The 16,282-nt window shown below is 59.6% G+C and overlaps 1 protein-coding gene across 2 annotated transcripts; it reads right to left on the bottom strand.

Moving 5' to 3' along the window:
* Positions 1–3,841: 3,841 nt before the first annotated feature.
* Positions 3,842–10,276, bottom strand: TMEM119 (transmembrane protein 119). Of its 2 annotated transcripts, none has more exons than XM_043557811.1 (2): positions 10,155–10,276; positions 3,842–5,983 (listed from the first exon to the last, which is right to left on the bottom strand). In XM_043557811.1, the coding sequence occupies exon 2, from the start codon at positions 5,969–5,971 to the stop codon at positions 5,132–5,134; it is 840 nt and encodes a 279-aa protein (XP_043413746.1). In that variant the 5' UTR covers positions 5,972–5,983; positions 10,155–10,276; the 3' UTR covers positions 3,842–5,131. The 2 variants fall into 2 exon arrangements, with proteins under 2 accessions (XP_043413746.1, XP_043413747.1); XM_043557812.1 differs by lacking the exon at positions 10,155–10,276 and adding an exon at positions 8,309–8,423.
* Between the last annotated feature and the right edge of the window lie 6,006 nt (positions 10,277–16,282).

Genomic DNA, 16,282 nt, shown 5'->3' on the forward strand with positions numbered 1-16,282 from the left:
GGAGCCTGTTTCAGATTCTGTGTCTCCTTCTCTCTTTGACCCTCCCCCATTCATGCTCTGTCTCTGTCCCAAAAATAAATAAACTTAAAAAAAAATTAAAAAAAAAAAGGCTGTAAAGAAGGAATAGAATACACAAGGAGTTCCTAGCAGCTTATTTGTAATAGCCAAAAGCTGGAAAACCACCCAAACGTCCATCAGCAGGTGAACGGATAAACAAATTATAGTACATCCATACGAGGGAATACTACTCAGCTATAAAAAGCAGGGAAGTATCGGGGCACCTGGGTGCCTCAGTCCGTTGAGCATCCAACTGTCGATTTCGGCTCAGGTCACGATCCCAGGGTCACGGGATCGAGTCCCAAGTTGGGCTCCACGCTGAGGGTGGGTTCTCTCTCTCTCCCTCTGCCCCTCCCCCCAGATCGTGCACAATTTCTCTCTCTACAAAAAATAATAAAATCAAAAATAAAGAAAATAAGAGTATATGGTTCCATTTATAGAAAATTCCAGAAAACAGAAATGGATCCTAGTGACATAAACAGATCAATAGTTGTCTAGGGATTGAGGTGGGGAGAAGCGGTCAGCAGAGACCACAAAGGGGTATGAAGAAACTTTCAGAGGTGACGGATATGTCCATTACCCTGATTGTGGTGATGGCTTTAAGAGTATACACCTACACCTATGTCAGAATTATCAAATTGCACGTTTTTAAAAATGTGCATTTTATCGTGCGTCAGTTATACCTCTGCAAACCGGCAAGAATGAATATGTATCAGTAAAGCGCCAGAGACGCGTGTAACAGTCCATTTGTAAATGGCGGCCATTCCTGTTATTAACCATTGTGATCGCATCTAGAGGATTCTTTGAGTCATTTTCATCTCCTCCCCGGGGTGCCTGGGTGGCTCAGTCGGTTAAGCATTTTCACCTCCTCCCCTAGAATATAGCCTCAGGTCTGTTGTGCCAATGGAGTGTCCTCGGTACCTGGCACACAGTAGGTGCTCATTATGATGATGTTGCTCATCTCCCTGTGGGGAGTGTGGTGAGGGTTAAATGGTGTGATGGATGCTCACGTGTGCCTTCCTTCAGCCTTATACGCGTGCACCTGTGTGCACACACGGAGCACCTACTGTGTGCCCGGAGTGCTGGGGAGACACTGGGGACAGACCCGCAGGCAGAGACAGTTGCCCAGCCATACCCTCAGACACTCTGATTTCATTGGTGTGGGTCGGGGGACGCCTGGCTGGCTCGGTCCGTGGAGCATCTGACTTCGGCTCAGGTCATGATCTCCTTGTTCGTGAGTTCGAGCCCCACATCAGGCTCACTGCTGTCAGCGAGGAGCCTGCTTCGGATCATCTGTCCCCACCCCCCCCCCCCCACCTCTCCCCTGCTCAGGCGCTCACGCGCTCTCTCAAAAATAAATCAACATATGGAAAAAAAACTTAAAACAAAAAAATCTGAGTGGGGCCTGAGTGGGGTTATGGTTTTAAAAGGCTCTCAGATAATCTCCATGTGCAGGTTGAGACCCCTGCCGGGTGGGGCAGGATCATCTCCTCTTCATAGTCATGGAAACGAAAGCCCAGATGGCCGAGGCCACGCAGCCGAGAAAGGACAGAGGTGGCGTGGACACAGGCAGATCTCATCCTAGGGGCCCAAACCTCCTTAATCACCCCAAGAAGATTACAGATGATGCACCCAGGGCAGAGCCCCTGGAAGATGGGACTTCTGCCCCTCCCGCTCTTGCCTTGACACGACCCCCAGCCAGGGGTTACCCAGACCCTCGGGCTGGTCGGAGAAACGCAGGGCCTGGGGACGAGGGCTCTCCAGCAGCCCCGCCCTCACCCCACCACACTGCACCAGCAGCCCCCATGCCCACACTGAGCTGGGGGCCGTGTCTTGGGGTGGTTTTGCGGTCCCTCCCCCTCTCTCTATACAGCAGCGGCAGCAAGCCCAGCCCCCAGACAGACTCCCAGCCTGGGGGCAGCTGTGCGGTTTTATAAGCCCCGGGACAGTGGGGGCCTGTTCGGGCCCTGGCAGGTTCCTGGATCCCTGGGAACAGGGGAACGGCCCACCCCCACCCTCAAGCCCCATTTTCCCCCTCTCCTGGACCCAACCCACACATGCCCCCAACCACTGTCTGCTCCACAGCCCGCCCTCTGCTGGTGCCTGGCCAGATGTGTGCCCACAAGAGAGGCCCTGCTGGTAACGCCAGCAAAGATGTGGGAGCACACTGGAGGGGCTCTAAGCAGAAGTGGGGCCTTGCTCTCTCCTCCCCCAGGGCCTCATTCATTCATTCATTCATTCACCAAAAAAGCTGTAGAGCCCATTTACCGATTCACTCTAGAATCAGACCACGAGGCTGGAATCCCGGCTGTGTGACCCGGGCACCTGACATCACCTCTGTGGACCTCAGTTTCCTCATCTGTGAAGTGGGAATAACAGCAGTGTCTATCTCATAGGCTCGAGAGTCCCAATAAGCAAATGATGTTCAGTGCTTAGAGCACTGCCTGGTAGGTACAGGTGCTCATTAACTATAAGCAATTATTATTAGCATTGAGCCCAGGGGACTGTGAAAGAAAGGCTGGGCGGGGGGAGGGTGCTGTCAGGAAAGGTGACATCTAAGCTGGAAGCTAAAGAAGGAGGCGGAGTTAGCAAGACAAGTGGTGGGGGGAAGGGTGTCATAGGCAGAGGGAATAATAGCTGTAAAAGCTCAGAGGTAAGAGGGAGGTTGACTTCTGCACTGGGACTCAAACTACCTCCTTAATCCTCACCCCCATCATTCCCGGGAGACACAGGCCATAACTAAGGCCACACATTACCTGTCCTGTGGCAGCTCTAGTTGACGATTAATGGGGGAGCCATTGACCACGGAGCCGCTGGTTGGAAAACTCATCCCTGCCTGCTCCCCAGGGATCTCTAACATCTACTTCTGTCTTACCTACCCCAGCCCTACCCAATCGCCTAGGACCCCGCAGGAGCTCAGGAGCAAGGAGAGAGCCTGTCACACACGGAGAGGTTGAGTGACTTGGTCAGAGCCACATAGCATGCAGGCATCCATATTGGATTTTCCCTACATTCTTGGGCGGGAGCCTGTCTGGGCTGAGAGAGGGAGGGCCCTTCCCCACTGCGCGAGACAGAGGCCATTGTGTGTTATGAAACCCAAACCCAGCGCCCCTCTGAAGGGATGTGGGGTCAGCGGAGGAGAGGGGCTGGTGGGGGCGGGGGGATGGCCTCCCTGCCCCCATCACCCCGGGGATCCAGCACGTGCTCCCAGCCCAGCCACATCTGGATTCCAGCTGGCTGCTCCGGGGGGGGGGGGGGGGCGCAGTGGCAGCAGGAACATGCCATCAAAGGCAAGGAAGAGCCTGGCGGTGAGGAGACAAAGGCTAGGGCTGCCTCCCACCCCAGGCCAAGGGTGCGGTGACCATGGCGCTGGCCATGAGACCGACTCTAGTCCTCGGCCACTCTGCCGGAGGATGGGAGACTGAAACGTCGGCTGGTAGTGTCTCTACTGCTCCTATTTCCAGGGAAAGGAGGGGGGTGGCTCTCCGACAGCCACAGTAACTAGCAGACCTGCTCACAGAAGCCGGCTGGGTCTGTGTGGCCGCGAGTCCAGGGCTGGTGCCCAGTCTTGGGGCCAAGAACTCCCACCCCCTTCCCATGGGGAACCTGCTCTCCGCTCCCTTCCCGGATCTGCTCATTCAGCCTGCCTGCCGTATCTCCCCCAGAAAGCTGCCTCACCCCATGGAACAGTCCAGAAGAAAGGCTCCACCCCCCACCCCCACCAGCAGACTCATCCCCCACCCCCACCCCCAACCCGCCCCGCAGAAAACCAGCGACACTCGGGCCAGAATAAAGGTTTATTGTGCTGGTTTGCTATAGCTCAGCACCTAAAAAATTGTGCAGAGGTTAGGGGGGCCCCAGATGAAGGGCTGAGGAAGAGCACCCCCCAGAGCCTCCCCAGATCAGGACGGAGCTCAGTCTCCCTTGTCGAAAGCTAAAGAATGCTGTGGGCACAGGCTGCCAGACAATGCACGTGAGCGACGTGGAGGGGGGCCAGGGCCCCCCCCCCCCGCTCCAGGCTGGGTGTTGGAAACCGCCCCCACCTTCTCAGTCTCCCCCAGAGTGGGGCCCCCTCACACACAGCCCCCCAGCTTCGGGGGCCTGACAAGAAAGCTTTGATGCATTCATCCCATGCGGGTGGCAGCAACAGGATGAGCAATTCGTCCCCGGGCAGAGATGCTTGGCAGAATTGAGGGGACCCGAGCACCCCCAGACCCCATACCCCTCACCCGGGACCAACCACAAACTGGGGCACTGATTTCCAGAGTGTGCTCTGCAAGATGTTATTCTGTAACTGTAAAATAACAATGATGACGACGACGACAAAAAAAAAAAAAACCCTGTGGTCAAAAACACCCTGTGGTCAAAAGCAGTTTGAGACAGACCAACCGGGTTCCAACCGGGGCCTTTACTGGAGTATTTGCAGAGCCCTGGGGTGCCCTAAGGGGGGTGGTACGGGGAACAGAGAGGCAGTGTTTCCTCAACTCATCGGACCCCAAAATCCTTTTTCCATAGAGCACCGCAGGGAACGCCGCTTTGGAAATGCTCATTTAGGGACGTGTCGCGATGTGCACACGGGCCCCCGGAAGCTTCCCGATTCATCAGGCCCACGTCTACGGTAGCTCTAACTGCGCCCGCCCCAGGGGCCTTGTCCCATCCACCCTGGTCCAAAACTCCTAGGTATTCTGACTTTTCTTTCCTACCCCCGGCGAGGTCCGCACCGTCACAGGGGACCCACGATCTACGTTTCCCAAAGGACGTGGCCCATGTCGTCGGCCGTGCTATCATGAATATAACAGGGATCCTTCCCATCCCCGCCTCCCCGGAGGAGCTGTGTTTGGGGTGCCGCCCTTTGGGGCTGCAGGGGCAAGTGTTCCTGGAACGGGGGGAGCTTCCCGGGGGAGGCCGGAGACCAGCACCTCTGCCCACTGCAGGGTTGGGACGCACTGGGATTTGCGGCAGGGGGGCGCTGAGGAGAGAGTGTCAGGGAGCGGAAAGGGTCAAGGGCCTTCCCACATCCACGGAGGTGACCACTAGGGGTCCGACAGTCAAGGCCAGCAGCCCCAGAGGCCTGTTAGACCTTGGGGGCGATACCACAAGCGCAGGGGCTCTCGGGGGGACCAGCGGGTCCTCTGGCTTCCTGGGCTGATGAAGGAGCCGCTTCTGACTCGCCTTGGCCTTGGCCGGCCTCCAGAGCCTCCTCCGCCCCCACCGCGCATGGCTCATCTGGCACCTCGGCTTTCTCCACCGGGACCCCACGTCCCTGGGCTTCCTGGCCCCCCTCCCGGCTGTCGCTCTCGTCTTCCTCCGACTTGCCCTCCATCCTGGCTCCGTCTCCACCGCCCAGGGCAGCTCTGGCGGGGGACTTGAGGTTCTGGGTGGCGGCAAGGATGTCAGCCTGGAGCTGCTGGGAGGAATCCAGGGCTTCCTCGGACCGGCCGTCGGGAGCCCGGTCGGGGACCTCGCTGAAGGCGCGGGGGCCCCCAGCCCGGTCACTCTGGTCCACGTACTTCTTCTTGGGGAAAGACGAGGGGTAGTAGGCCGAGGCCTTGTGCTTCTGGCGGGTGATGAGGGCGGCGCAGACGATGAACATCAGCAGGAACACCAGGGAACCCACCACGGCGATGAGCATCACGTACTGGCGGAAGAAGTCCACGATCCCGTCCAGGAAGTTGGTGGGGGGCCTGGGGCCCGCCAGGGGCGTGGGCCGGGGCCCCAGCGACGTGGGGCTGAGGGCCGGGGTCCGGGGGGGCGGGAGGCTCGGGGAGGAGGCCGAGGAGCCCTCGGCCTCCCCGCTGCCCCCTGTGTCCTCCAGGAAGGCGGCCTGCAGGGGCACGGAGTAGGCCACCGCGGGCAGGGCCCTGAGGAGAAGCAGCAGTGACACGAGCAGCCTGGGGACCACGGCGGAAACCATGTTGTCCAGGACCTGCGGGGAAGCGAGGCGGGAGACAGGTCAGGGTGGAACGCCGGGGTCTCGGGGACCGCGGCCAGGCGCAGGAAACAGCACGTGTTCCAGAAGGCCGCTTCCCCTGCCCGCCACACAATGGACCCCGTCCGCCGATACGTGGGGGACGTGCCCGCCCCCTCCTTCACTCTGAGATCCCAGAGGGACCCCTGGTGAGTCACCCCACTCCACTCTGAGGTCCTGGAGGGCGGGGACCGAATCTTATTTATCTCGGCACCCTCAGGGTTTCACACCATGTCTGGTATACAGTAAGTGCTCCATAAATGTCTCTTGACCGACCGGGCCGAATGAATAATAACTTCCCCTTCCACTGCCTGCCATGTGCCAGGTCCTATTTTAAGTTTCTGACACAGAACTTCATTGACTCCTGAGACCCACCCGATGGGAGAAGTACTATTATTACCCCCATTTCGCGGGTGTGAAAAACTGAGGCTCAGAGGGGTTAAGTCATTGCCAGGAGAGGGCAGGGGTTCGGATCCAGGCAGGGAGGGAGAAATGATGGTAAGGCTGAGTAAGTAAGAAACAGAGTCACTGAGGGAGTGAGCCCTTCCTCTTTTGGGGAACCCTCCCCAGCAGCCCCCAGTGACTCTGGGGTCCCGTGAAGCTTCCAGACTCCCTGAGCTCAGCAGAGGGTCTGGATGCCAAGAACACGGCTAGCCCTCACCTCAAGGCACAAAGCAGGGTGTGGAGGCCCGGGAGGGGGCGGCGGGACCCCTTGTGCCAGAGACAAAGCTGGAGACTGCGGGATCCCCAGTCCTACGGCCCCCCGTAAACGGGAACCAGATGAACCCCGCACCTCCCTCCTCCCCTGCGGCAAGACTGCTCCCGACATGAACCCCCAGGCCCCATCCAGCCCAGACAGCCTGGCTGACCAATAAATTCTGCACGGCCTAGGTTTACAGAGGAGACCAGCTCCTAAAACACGGACTCTCCCGGCCAGCCCAAGGAGGGCTAGGAACTCAGACAAACCCAGGAGCCCCTTTCTGCAGCCCCCTCATGGGCTGCCCCGAGAACCCCTCCTGACCCAACAGAGGGCCCAGGCCCCTGGCACTGGGTAGTACTAGAAGCCCGAAGAAAAGCCTTAGGAAGCCCTGTCTGCCACCCTGTCTCAGGGGATTGAGATGGGGAACAGGGGCCCAGAGAGGGCGAGGGGCAGGCCCCTGGTCACGGAGCAAGGTCCTGGCCTGGAGGAGGAGGTCAGGTTCCCGGCACCTCGACTGCGTGTCCCCTCGAGTGCCCGGTCCCCAAGTCCTGCTCCGGAAATCGGCTGAGGGGTACCGGGTTAAGTGTGGGGGTGCGGGGAGTGAGGCCTTTGAGCGGCTTCTTCCTAACGACCCGAAGCCTCCCCATTAAGCATCGTTAGTGGAAATTAATTGTACCGACATAAATTTGGACAAACTGCCTCCGGTGGCCAAAAACAAAACAAAAGAAGGCAAAAAAGATAATTCCGGGGCATAAAAAGAGGCAAATCTGTTCAGGGGTTTGTTTTGAATAATGAGCTGATGACCCTGGGCTTTCCACTGGGGGGCGGGGGGGGGGGAAGCCCCGCCCCCTTTGCCGGGGGCCCCGCCCCAGAGCCACTCTACGGTTCAGCCCTGGGGGCCAACACCTGCCGGCTCTGCCTGAATGGCCGAGGGGACAGTGACTCGCCCAGGGACACACGGAGGGGAGTGTCAGAGCCGGGGTGTTAACCTTCCTCTGTGTGACTCAGACTACACACTCACACACACACTCACACACTCGTATGTGCCCTGGGCCGGCCCAGAAACGAGCCGGCACCCTGGGAGACACTACTTGTCCGCTGCAACAAGGCCTTCCCAGCAACCCCCCCCCCCCCCGCCCCCGCGCACTTGTTAGCAAAGGTCCCCACGGACACCTTTGATCTCTGGGGTCTCTGTCCACCAGTCACCTCCCTGCCTGAGAGACACCTTTCGTGGTGGCGGCCGAAGCTTCTCACCACAACTACTACCCCCCAGGGGGGGGGTGCCCAGGGGGCTGTCCTGGGAGGGCCTGCCGGCAGCGAAGCGGCCGGAACCCTGGCTCCACCTGGTCGCGCGCTGTGGTCCGATCCCTCCGGGCCTCACTTTCCCCGTCTGTACAGTGGGCAGGCGGCGGGGAGGTGACCACAGGCCCTAAGGACCGGGGGAGATAACGTGGAGAAGGCAGCTGGCACAGAGCACCCGGGAAAGGGCGGGCTCCAGAGCAGCCACGTTTCGACCCCAGCAGAGCCCAGGACTAGCGGCGGCATCCTCCAAGCAGGCAAATGATTAAAAATGATTTCCTTACCTGATGTGTAAACTGGCTCACTGCCCCCCCCCCCCCGCCTCCCCCGCCGAGGAAATGATCAACTTTTTTACCCTGTTGAGTGAAATCTCAGCTCTGGCCACCCAGGAATCCAGGGCGCATGCGCGTGCAGACACGCATGCACGCGCGCGCGCGCGCGCGCGCACACACACACACACACACACACACACACACACACACACAGCACCCAGCTGGATAGAGGGAAGGGCTCCCCTCCCCCGCAGAACCTTGGGGTCAGGGACAGAGGATAAGGAAAGAGGCCACACAGGCTATCACTGGCCGTTAAAGGCCGAGACCCCGACTCTCGGGTCCCCCTCACCCCACAGCCTGGCTCCCCCGGAAAGGTGCAGGCGGTGTGGGAAGCCGGTCGGGCCTCAATGCAAGGTGTGACCCTATCCGACGAGCCCCTGCCCTCTCTGGGCCTCAGTTTCCCCTCTGTAGAGTGGGAACCGTGGCCTGGACAGCTCTGAACTGATCACTGCCCGCCGGCCGTCCCCACCTCCTTTCTGGGAGAAGGTGAGCCTAGCTTCCTGAGGCCTCATTTTTTTCCGGGGCTCGGAAACTCAGCTCCCGGCCACTGGGAGCTGGCGTCAGGCCAACCCCTGTCATTTCACCCAAGAGGAAATTCGCCCCCGAGGCTGGGAATGGCCTGCCCAGGATCACACAACCAGTTGAGGCAGAGCCCTGAGGGAAGCGGGTCCGAACACCCCAGAGGAGGCCGCTCACTGCCCAGCTATGTGTCCCGGAGTCGGGCATGTCACCTCGGTGAGCCTCGGTGTCCCCATCTGTATGATGGGGATAAGGGCCACCTCTCGGGTCTATTGTCCACGGCAGTGCCAGATGAGGAGTAGGTTATCAGTTAATTAGTGGGGGCCGCATGGTGGTGCAGGACCCCCAGCAGGACCCCCAGCTTGGAGCAGGGCCTCCTCCAGGGCCAATCTCACTGGGGCTCGGCCTTAATTGTGCCTGGGGCATACACGGGTGCTGCAAATCCCCCCCTAGGGCCTGGGTACCTGAGGCTGGGAGGCGAGTCACTGCCCCACCCCCACCCAGAGACTCGTGGCCAGAGGGGGAGGGGCAGCCCACAAAAACCTGGCTTCAATTAGTGGCTGTTGGGGGAGGGGTCTGGCGGAATCGCTAGCCGCCCCCGCCCCAGGCCCCGGGGCAGCCGAGGACAGGGGCTTGGGTCCCTTGGAAGGGAGGCCAGGACAGGGAAGGGGAGTCCTGAGGCTCAAAAGACACACGCACACGGAGCAGCAGCAGCAGCGCGGACACACAACATACGGACGCACAACGCAGACACACACACACACTACAACGCACAAGCACAGCAGCGGGGACACACATACGCCCAGACACCCCAGAAAGTTTGCACGCCCCCCCCCCCCCGCCACCCCGGCGCGGATGCACACAGGGCGCACGACAGCCCCACGCCGGGCCGCCCGTCCGGCCCCGAGAGCGCATACCCAGCCCCCGGGCACGCGCTGGCTCCCCCACAGACGGGACAGGCCGGTCCGCACGAGCCCGCCGCTGACCCTGGGCCGCCCGCCCCCGCGCCCACTGGTGGGGAACACATCCCCCGCGGGGAGGCCACAACCGCACACACGCAGCCCCGCCGGCCCGGCAGCTCCCGCAGGACACCGCGACGGCGCACCCGCGTTCCGCCACGCCAGCCCGTCGCGCAGGTCCCGCGGGCGCGCGGCCTCCAACGCACCCTCCGAATGCACGCGGACTTAGAGACGCGCCCCAAAGTGCTCGCGCCGGCACTCCCGTCCCCGAACCCCCGGCCACCGCCAGGCTCCCGGACCGAGGGGACGCGGGGACTCACCCGTCCCTCCGCGCACGCAGGCCTGGGTGCTCCAGCCAGGTGGAGCGTCGGGGAGTGCCAGCTGCCGCCGCTGCTCCGGGCCCGGCGCCGCCCGCCCCCTGCCCCCGCCTCCTTCCTCCCGCCCCGCGGCCGCGGGGCCAGCTTGATTCCATTAGGCGGCTTTGGGGTGGGGACAGGGGAGGGGCGGGGCTGCGCTGGCCCCACACGGTCCCCCCTCGCTCACAGCTTGCACTCCCCCAGGCGCCCCTCCAGCTCTGGGGAGCCCCAGATGGGGCATTTCCTCCTTGACTCGGGGGTGTGGCGGGGGGGGGGGGTAGGTCCCCAGGACCGGCCCCCCGGGGCGGACAGACGGACACACAGGGCTGGCCTGCAGCGCTCCCCCAGAACAGCGAGCTGGGGGCCTGCCTCCCTTCCAAAGGGGACGAGGTCAGGGAGGTTCAGGGGCCCCTGGAAGCGAGGAGGAAAAATTCCCCGTCCTGGTCCTCGATTCCGGCTGTGACTCAGGTTTTCCGAGGCTCGGGGTGCAGGGTGGGAGCAGAGTGTGTTTAAGGGAGAGCCCGAGCGGAGGCCTGATGGAGGGTCCAGGTCTGCAGCAGGGAGCCGAGTTCTGGCACCCAATGTCTGGCCCTGGTTGGGCTCTTCCCTTCTCCAGGCCTCAGTTTCCTTATTTGCCAGAGTGGGCGGGAAGCTTCCTGGGCTCCCTCTGGCTCCCACGATCGAAGATCTGTGGCCTTCCAGTACCCCAAATGGAGGGGGGCCTGTGTGGCTCAGTCGGTTAAGCGTCTGACTTCTGCTCAGGTCACCATCTCCCGGTCCGTGAGTTCGAGCCCCGCGTCGGGCTCTGGGCTGACAGCTGGGAACCTGGAGCCTGCTTCAGATTCTGCGTCTCCCTCGCTCTCTGCCCCTCCCCGCCTCACGCTCTGTCTCGCTTTCTCTCAAAAATAAACATTAAACACACACACACAATACCCCAAATGGACTAGCTGGAGTGGGAATCGGGACCCCATTTCACAGGTGGGAAAAGTGAGGCAGGGTGTATTCAAGCGGCTCAACCAGGAAACTGAGGCAAGTCAATAGTAGACCCTGCAACTGGGATCTCTGGCTGACCTGAGGACCCCGGTGGGGCAGTGGCCCTTGATTCCATTCATTCACGTACCCATTCATTCATTCATTCGTTCATTCACAAGTGCTTGCTGAACATGTGCCAGGCACATTGCCCATCAGGTCTCAGAGGGAAATCCCACACAACTCAGCCCTCTGGAGAAGTCCAGGGAGAAGGACGCATATGCGAATTACTTTTACACAAAATGGAAAAGGGATCTGTAGAAGGAGAGAGGTCAGGCCAAGAGCTCAGGGAACCCCAGGGCAGGGAGAGGTGCCCTGAGAGAAAGAGGCGGGAAGTCGTCCAGGAGGACAGCAGCCAGTCTGAACAAGAGACCCTGGAGAGGCATCCTGGCAGGAGGACCAGCATGGATAAAGGCACAGTGACTGGAAAGCCGCACCGTAATTAGATCAGGCTGGAGCGTGAGGCAGAGAAAAGGGAGGTGCAGGTAATGAGGGTCGAAGTCAGCAAGAGCCAGGTTAAAGCGTCACTCATCCAGGAGGCAGTAGGGAGCCACAGAAGGTATGGGACAGGGGGAGTGCATGAGTTAACAATTCCTGTCCACCCTTTAGGAACCAGGACTCTAGATTACTATCACCTCTTCTGATGGTCCCCGCAATCCCTACTCACCTCCAAAACGGGGGAGAGCAGTTGTTTGTTTGGAAAAAACCCCAGAGAAGATCCCATTATCTCTTGGGGTCACCCCCAAACCTTGCGTCCCAAGGAAACGGATGACTGCCCGCCAGTGGACGCTCGTAGATGCACGTGCCCCCAGGCGCAAGTGGCCGCCCATAGACGTGATGCAGCAGGGGCACCCGCCTTCAAGACGACCAGGGGGCATCCCAGGGCCCGCTACCTCGGGGAGGAACCCCTGCCGACAAAGCCTGAGGGCTGCAGGGAACCTGACCCCGAGACATCAAGAGGCAGGGGTGCAACCAGCCCAAACAGGACCTGACTCCAGTTCGGATGGCCCGGATGCCCCCACCTAAGTCAGGGTCCTGTTCTGTGCTCCTGCTCTGGTACCAGAATGGCAGAGTCCGGACCCACAGGCAGGCGGACCTGGGTTCAAATTCTACCTCCGCCTCTGTTTTGTCATCTGGAAACTGAGGACAGAGAATGTCTGCTGCTCACAAGGCTTCTGGGAAAAGTCAGAGGAGCTGGAGGGCAGGAACAAGCATTGCTTAGATGCCAAGTGTATGAGTTTCCTACAGCCGCCATAGCAAATGACCACAAACTTTAGTGGCTTAAACAGCACACATCTGTTATTCACGGTACTGGCAGCCAGAAGTCAGAAATGGGTCTCACCGGGTGAAAAGCACGGTGTCGGCGGGGCTCCGTTCATCCCGGAGGATTCGGGGGAGGGATCTAGAAGCCGCCTGAGTCCCCCTGCTTATGGGCTCTTTCTGCGTCTTCACGGCCAGCTGCCATGGGCTAGGTTCTCACACTACATCCCCCTGGCTCTCTTCCAAACCTCTCTCCCAATTTCAAGGACGCTTGGGATGACATTGGGCTCACCCAGATAGCCCAGGATGACCTCCCCACCTCCTGTCCTTAACCTAATCCCATCCGCAAAGCCCTTTGCCATGCCGGGTGACACATTCCCATCTGTAGGTTCCAGGGCTCAGGATGTGGACATCTCTGGGGGAGGGGCTTCATTCTGCCTCCCACACTGAGAGCGAATGTTATTACTTGCTTCCTGCAAAGTTGAGTCAGCCACCCTCCAAAGTACCGGGCGTCCCTCCCCTCCATGGAGCCCACCGCTGTGCTTCAAGCCCAGCAGGCTCCGTAAGTGCCTGGGGGAGAGGTGGATGGATAAGCACATCCCATTTGACAGATGTGGAAACTGAGGTTCACAGCAGCGTGACCTAGCTCCAACAGCGTGTGGAGATCAGAGCCCTTGTTTCTTCGCCAGCCCCTGTGTCTCACCAACTGTGGGGGGGCTGGGCAAATCGCTGCCCCTCTCTGGGCTGCAGCTAAATGGGCTTGGGCCAGATCTCTGCCATGAGCCTGCCAACACTGAGGTCCCGACGCTCTCACACTCCGCCCTTCGTTCGTTCTACAAATATCTCTTGACGTTTACTTTACACCCAGCCGGTGTCAGGCTCTGGCAGACAGTGATGAGCAAACACGGGCACAGAGCTCACAGCGTAGAAGGGAGACCTGAAATAAACACGTAAACAAACAAATGAGTGTCTAACTGCAAACCGGGCTAAGAGCTGGGCTGGGGCAGTTCTGGCATTGTAGGGGGCTAGTCTGGTCCCAGAGCTCCTGAGGCCCTCCATGAGGAGCTAATAGCAGAGTTGCTCATGGAGATGAGGAGGAGGTATTTAGGAAGGCAAGGAGGCAGGAGGATCCCCAGCAGCAAGAACAGCACGTGCAAAGGCCCCGAGGTAGTTGGAAACCAGCACCTTCAGAGCGGTTCCGGAAGGTTATTATCCTTTAAGAATAGATGAGCCACGGGGCACCTGGGTGGCTTAGTCCATTAAAGCGTCTGACTTTAGCTCAGCTCATGATCTCACAGCTTGTGAGTTCAAGCCCCGCATCGGGCTCTCTGCTGTCAGCACAGAGCCCGCTTCAGATCCTCGGTCCGTTCTCTCTCTGGCCCTCCCCCACTGGTTCCTTCTGTCTCTCTCTCTCTCCCTCTGTTTCAAAATAAATAATTAAACTTCAACCAAACAGAGTAGATGAGCCAGGTCCATTTTGTGCACTTCCATAACGCCAGCATCTAGGACAGCGCCTGGCACACAGTAGGCGCTCCGTAAATGCTTGTCGCTGTGCGAATGAGCATTCTGACCGCCACTCCTGCACTCCCAGGTTTTGACAACCTCGTGCTCCGAGACTTTGCCCCAGCCAGTCTTCGTCTACCGCAAGGTCTCACATTCTTCACTCTCCAGCCCCAGGGCCTGTTGCAGGCCCGGCCCAGTTGACCCCCAGGGCCCGCACCGCCATGGCTCCGAGGTGAGCGGGCAGGCCTGGGGCACGGAGCAGGCCAGGCCACTCGCTTGCAACCTATAATCCCGGCCTTGAAGCAATTCCGAGACCCCACCCGGTGCCCCTCGTACAATTATCAGCTGTGCGCCCGCCCCGCTGAACAGCCGTGGCCGAGGAGGCAGAGAAGGGGAGGGGACCCCCCCCACACCCCGCGGCTCGGCCAAGGTCCTCCCCGGTTGAGCCTGGGGCAGCCCGGCCCACCGCAGTCCCCAGCTCTGGCCTCTGGTGGGTTCGGTGCCGCCTCTAATTACACGGCCCTCGGGCCACTGGGACCTGCCCTCCTGGCAAAAATATCCCAAGCCTTTTATGTGGCTGGAGAGGCCTGGGCTGTGGCCCCATCACAGCGTAGTCCTGGCCTTCAGAGGGACACCCATGGAGTGGCCTCCTGGCCGGGGGCGGGGGGGGGGTGCTCCAAGGAGGCAGAATGGGCAGGCCAGAGCTCTAGGTGTGCTGTGAAACCCCCCTGGGCCTCAGTTTCCCCACCTATAAACTCGAGAGTTTCACTTGCTCCCCAGCTGTGTACCCTAAATGCCGTCCACCGGCTGAATGACTTTAGCCCCATCTGTGCATGTCACAGATGTGGAAACGGAGGCCCAGGGAGGGGCTGTACAATGATGTTATTTTGCTATGCAGCAGCTCCTGTCCGGGAACAAGGCAGACCAGGGCCCGGCCTCAGGGAGCTCCTAGTAGGGGACACGGATGAGAAACAAGTCAAGTGGCAAATCGGGAAGATAATCCAACACTGCGAAATGCTGTCAAGGAGATGAAAAGGATAAAAGATAGCTTAGAAGTAAGCGGGGGCGGGGGGCAGGTGCCTGGGCAGTTATTTTAGCAACCGTGATCAGGGACAGCCTGTCTGAAGATGTTTCTGAACTGAGGACTGCAGGATAAGAGACACTAGGCACTTGAGGAGCAGGAGGAAGAGCTCCCGGACCAAGGGAACAGCAGGTGCAAAGGCCCTTAGGTAGGAAAGGGCTCGGCATGAGGCCTCTTCCAGGAAAACAAGACAGTGCGTTGATCCGCTAAGACCCTGGGGTAGTTAAAAGCTTGGACATTAGGGGACCTGCGTTAGCTCCTGGCTCTGCTCCTCACACACTGCGTGGCCCCGAGCCTCGGTTTCCCTTCCTGCATCAGGAGGGGTCAGCGGAGGCTCCTCCAAGCTCTGTCGCTCAGTGATCCTAAGTAAATTTTCCACGCGTTTGCATTCACTTGTCATCGCCACGCTCACCCACGATGGACGGGAGAGCAAAATAGCACAGCCACTTTGGAAAACGGTCTGGCAGCATCCACAAAGTTAGCCGTCCACTTCCCAGATGGTCCAGCAACCTCCTTCGTAGGTATCTACCCAAGAGGAATAAAAACACACATCCACACAGAGACAAAAATATCCATGACCGCGTTAATCTACAAGGGCAGAAAACACTGGAAGCAACCCCAATGTCCACCAACAGAAAAACGGGTGAACAGACTGGTACCTCGATGCAGGAGAGCGCTTCTCAGCAGCGAAAGGAAGAGGCGGGGGGCATACGGCGTGGCTAAGTCCCATCAACACGCCCAGCGAAAGAACTGAACCCGGGAGAACACACACTGGGTGATGCCATTTACACGAAGTTCTAGAACAAATGCAAAACTAAGTAAGCTACGGGAACAGAAGTCAGAGGAGCAGTTACCTTGGCAGGGGGTGGTGGTGGTGTTGGCCGGAAAGAGGCACAAAGGAACCTTCTAGGGCCAGAAGCGTATGCTATCTAGACCCGGGTGGCGGTTACACGGGCGCGTGCGTAGGGAAGAATCAAGATGCACCCTTGAGATTCGTGTGTTTTACGTAGGTTATGACTCGATGAAAAGTTTTCTGGAAAAAAAAAGGAACTCTGCATCGCCCTCTTTTTTTGGAGGGGGGCACAGGAGCCGGTAGGATCTCTGGCTTCCCGTGGCTCTGGTGGCCCGGCCAGCTGCGCGCTGCCTTGTAAACATTTACATTCCCCGCGGCCTGGCCGGTGCAAGGAGCCCTTCGCTAGCCCCGCACGGAAGCCATCTG

The sequence above is a fragment of the Prionailurus bengalensis genome, chromosome D3 (genome assembly GCF_016509475.1).
Source record: "Prionailurus bengalensis isolate Pbe53 chromosome D3, Fcat_Pben_1.1_paternal_pri, whole genome shotgun sequence".
NCBI lineage: Eukaryota > Metazoa > Chordata > Mammalia > Carnivora > Felidae > Prionailurus > Prionailurus bengalensis.

Excerpts from the sequence above, each read along its gene's own strand:
- TMEM119 (XM_043557811.1), bottom strand. The coding sequence starts at position 5,971 with ATGGTTTCCGCCGTGGTCCCCAGGCTGCTCGTGTCACTGCTGCTTCTC.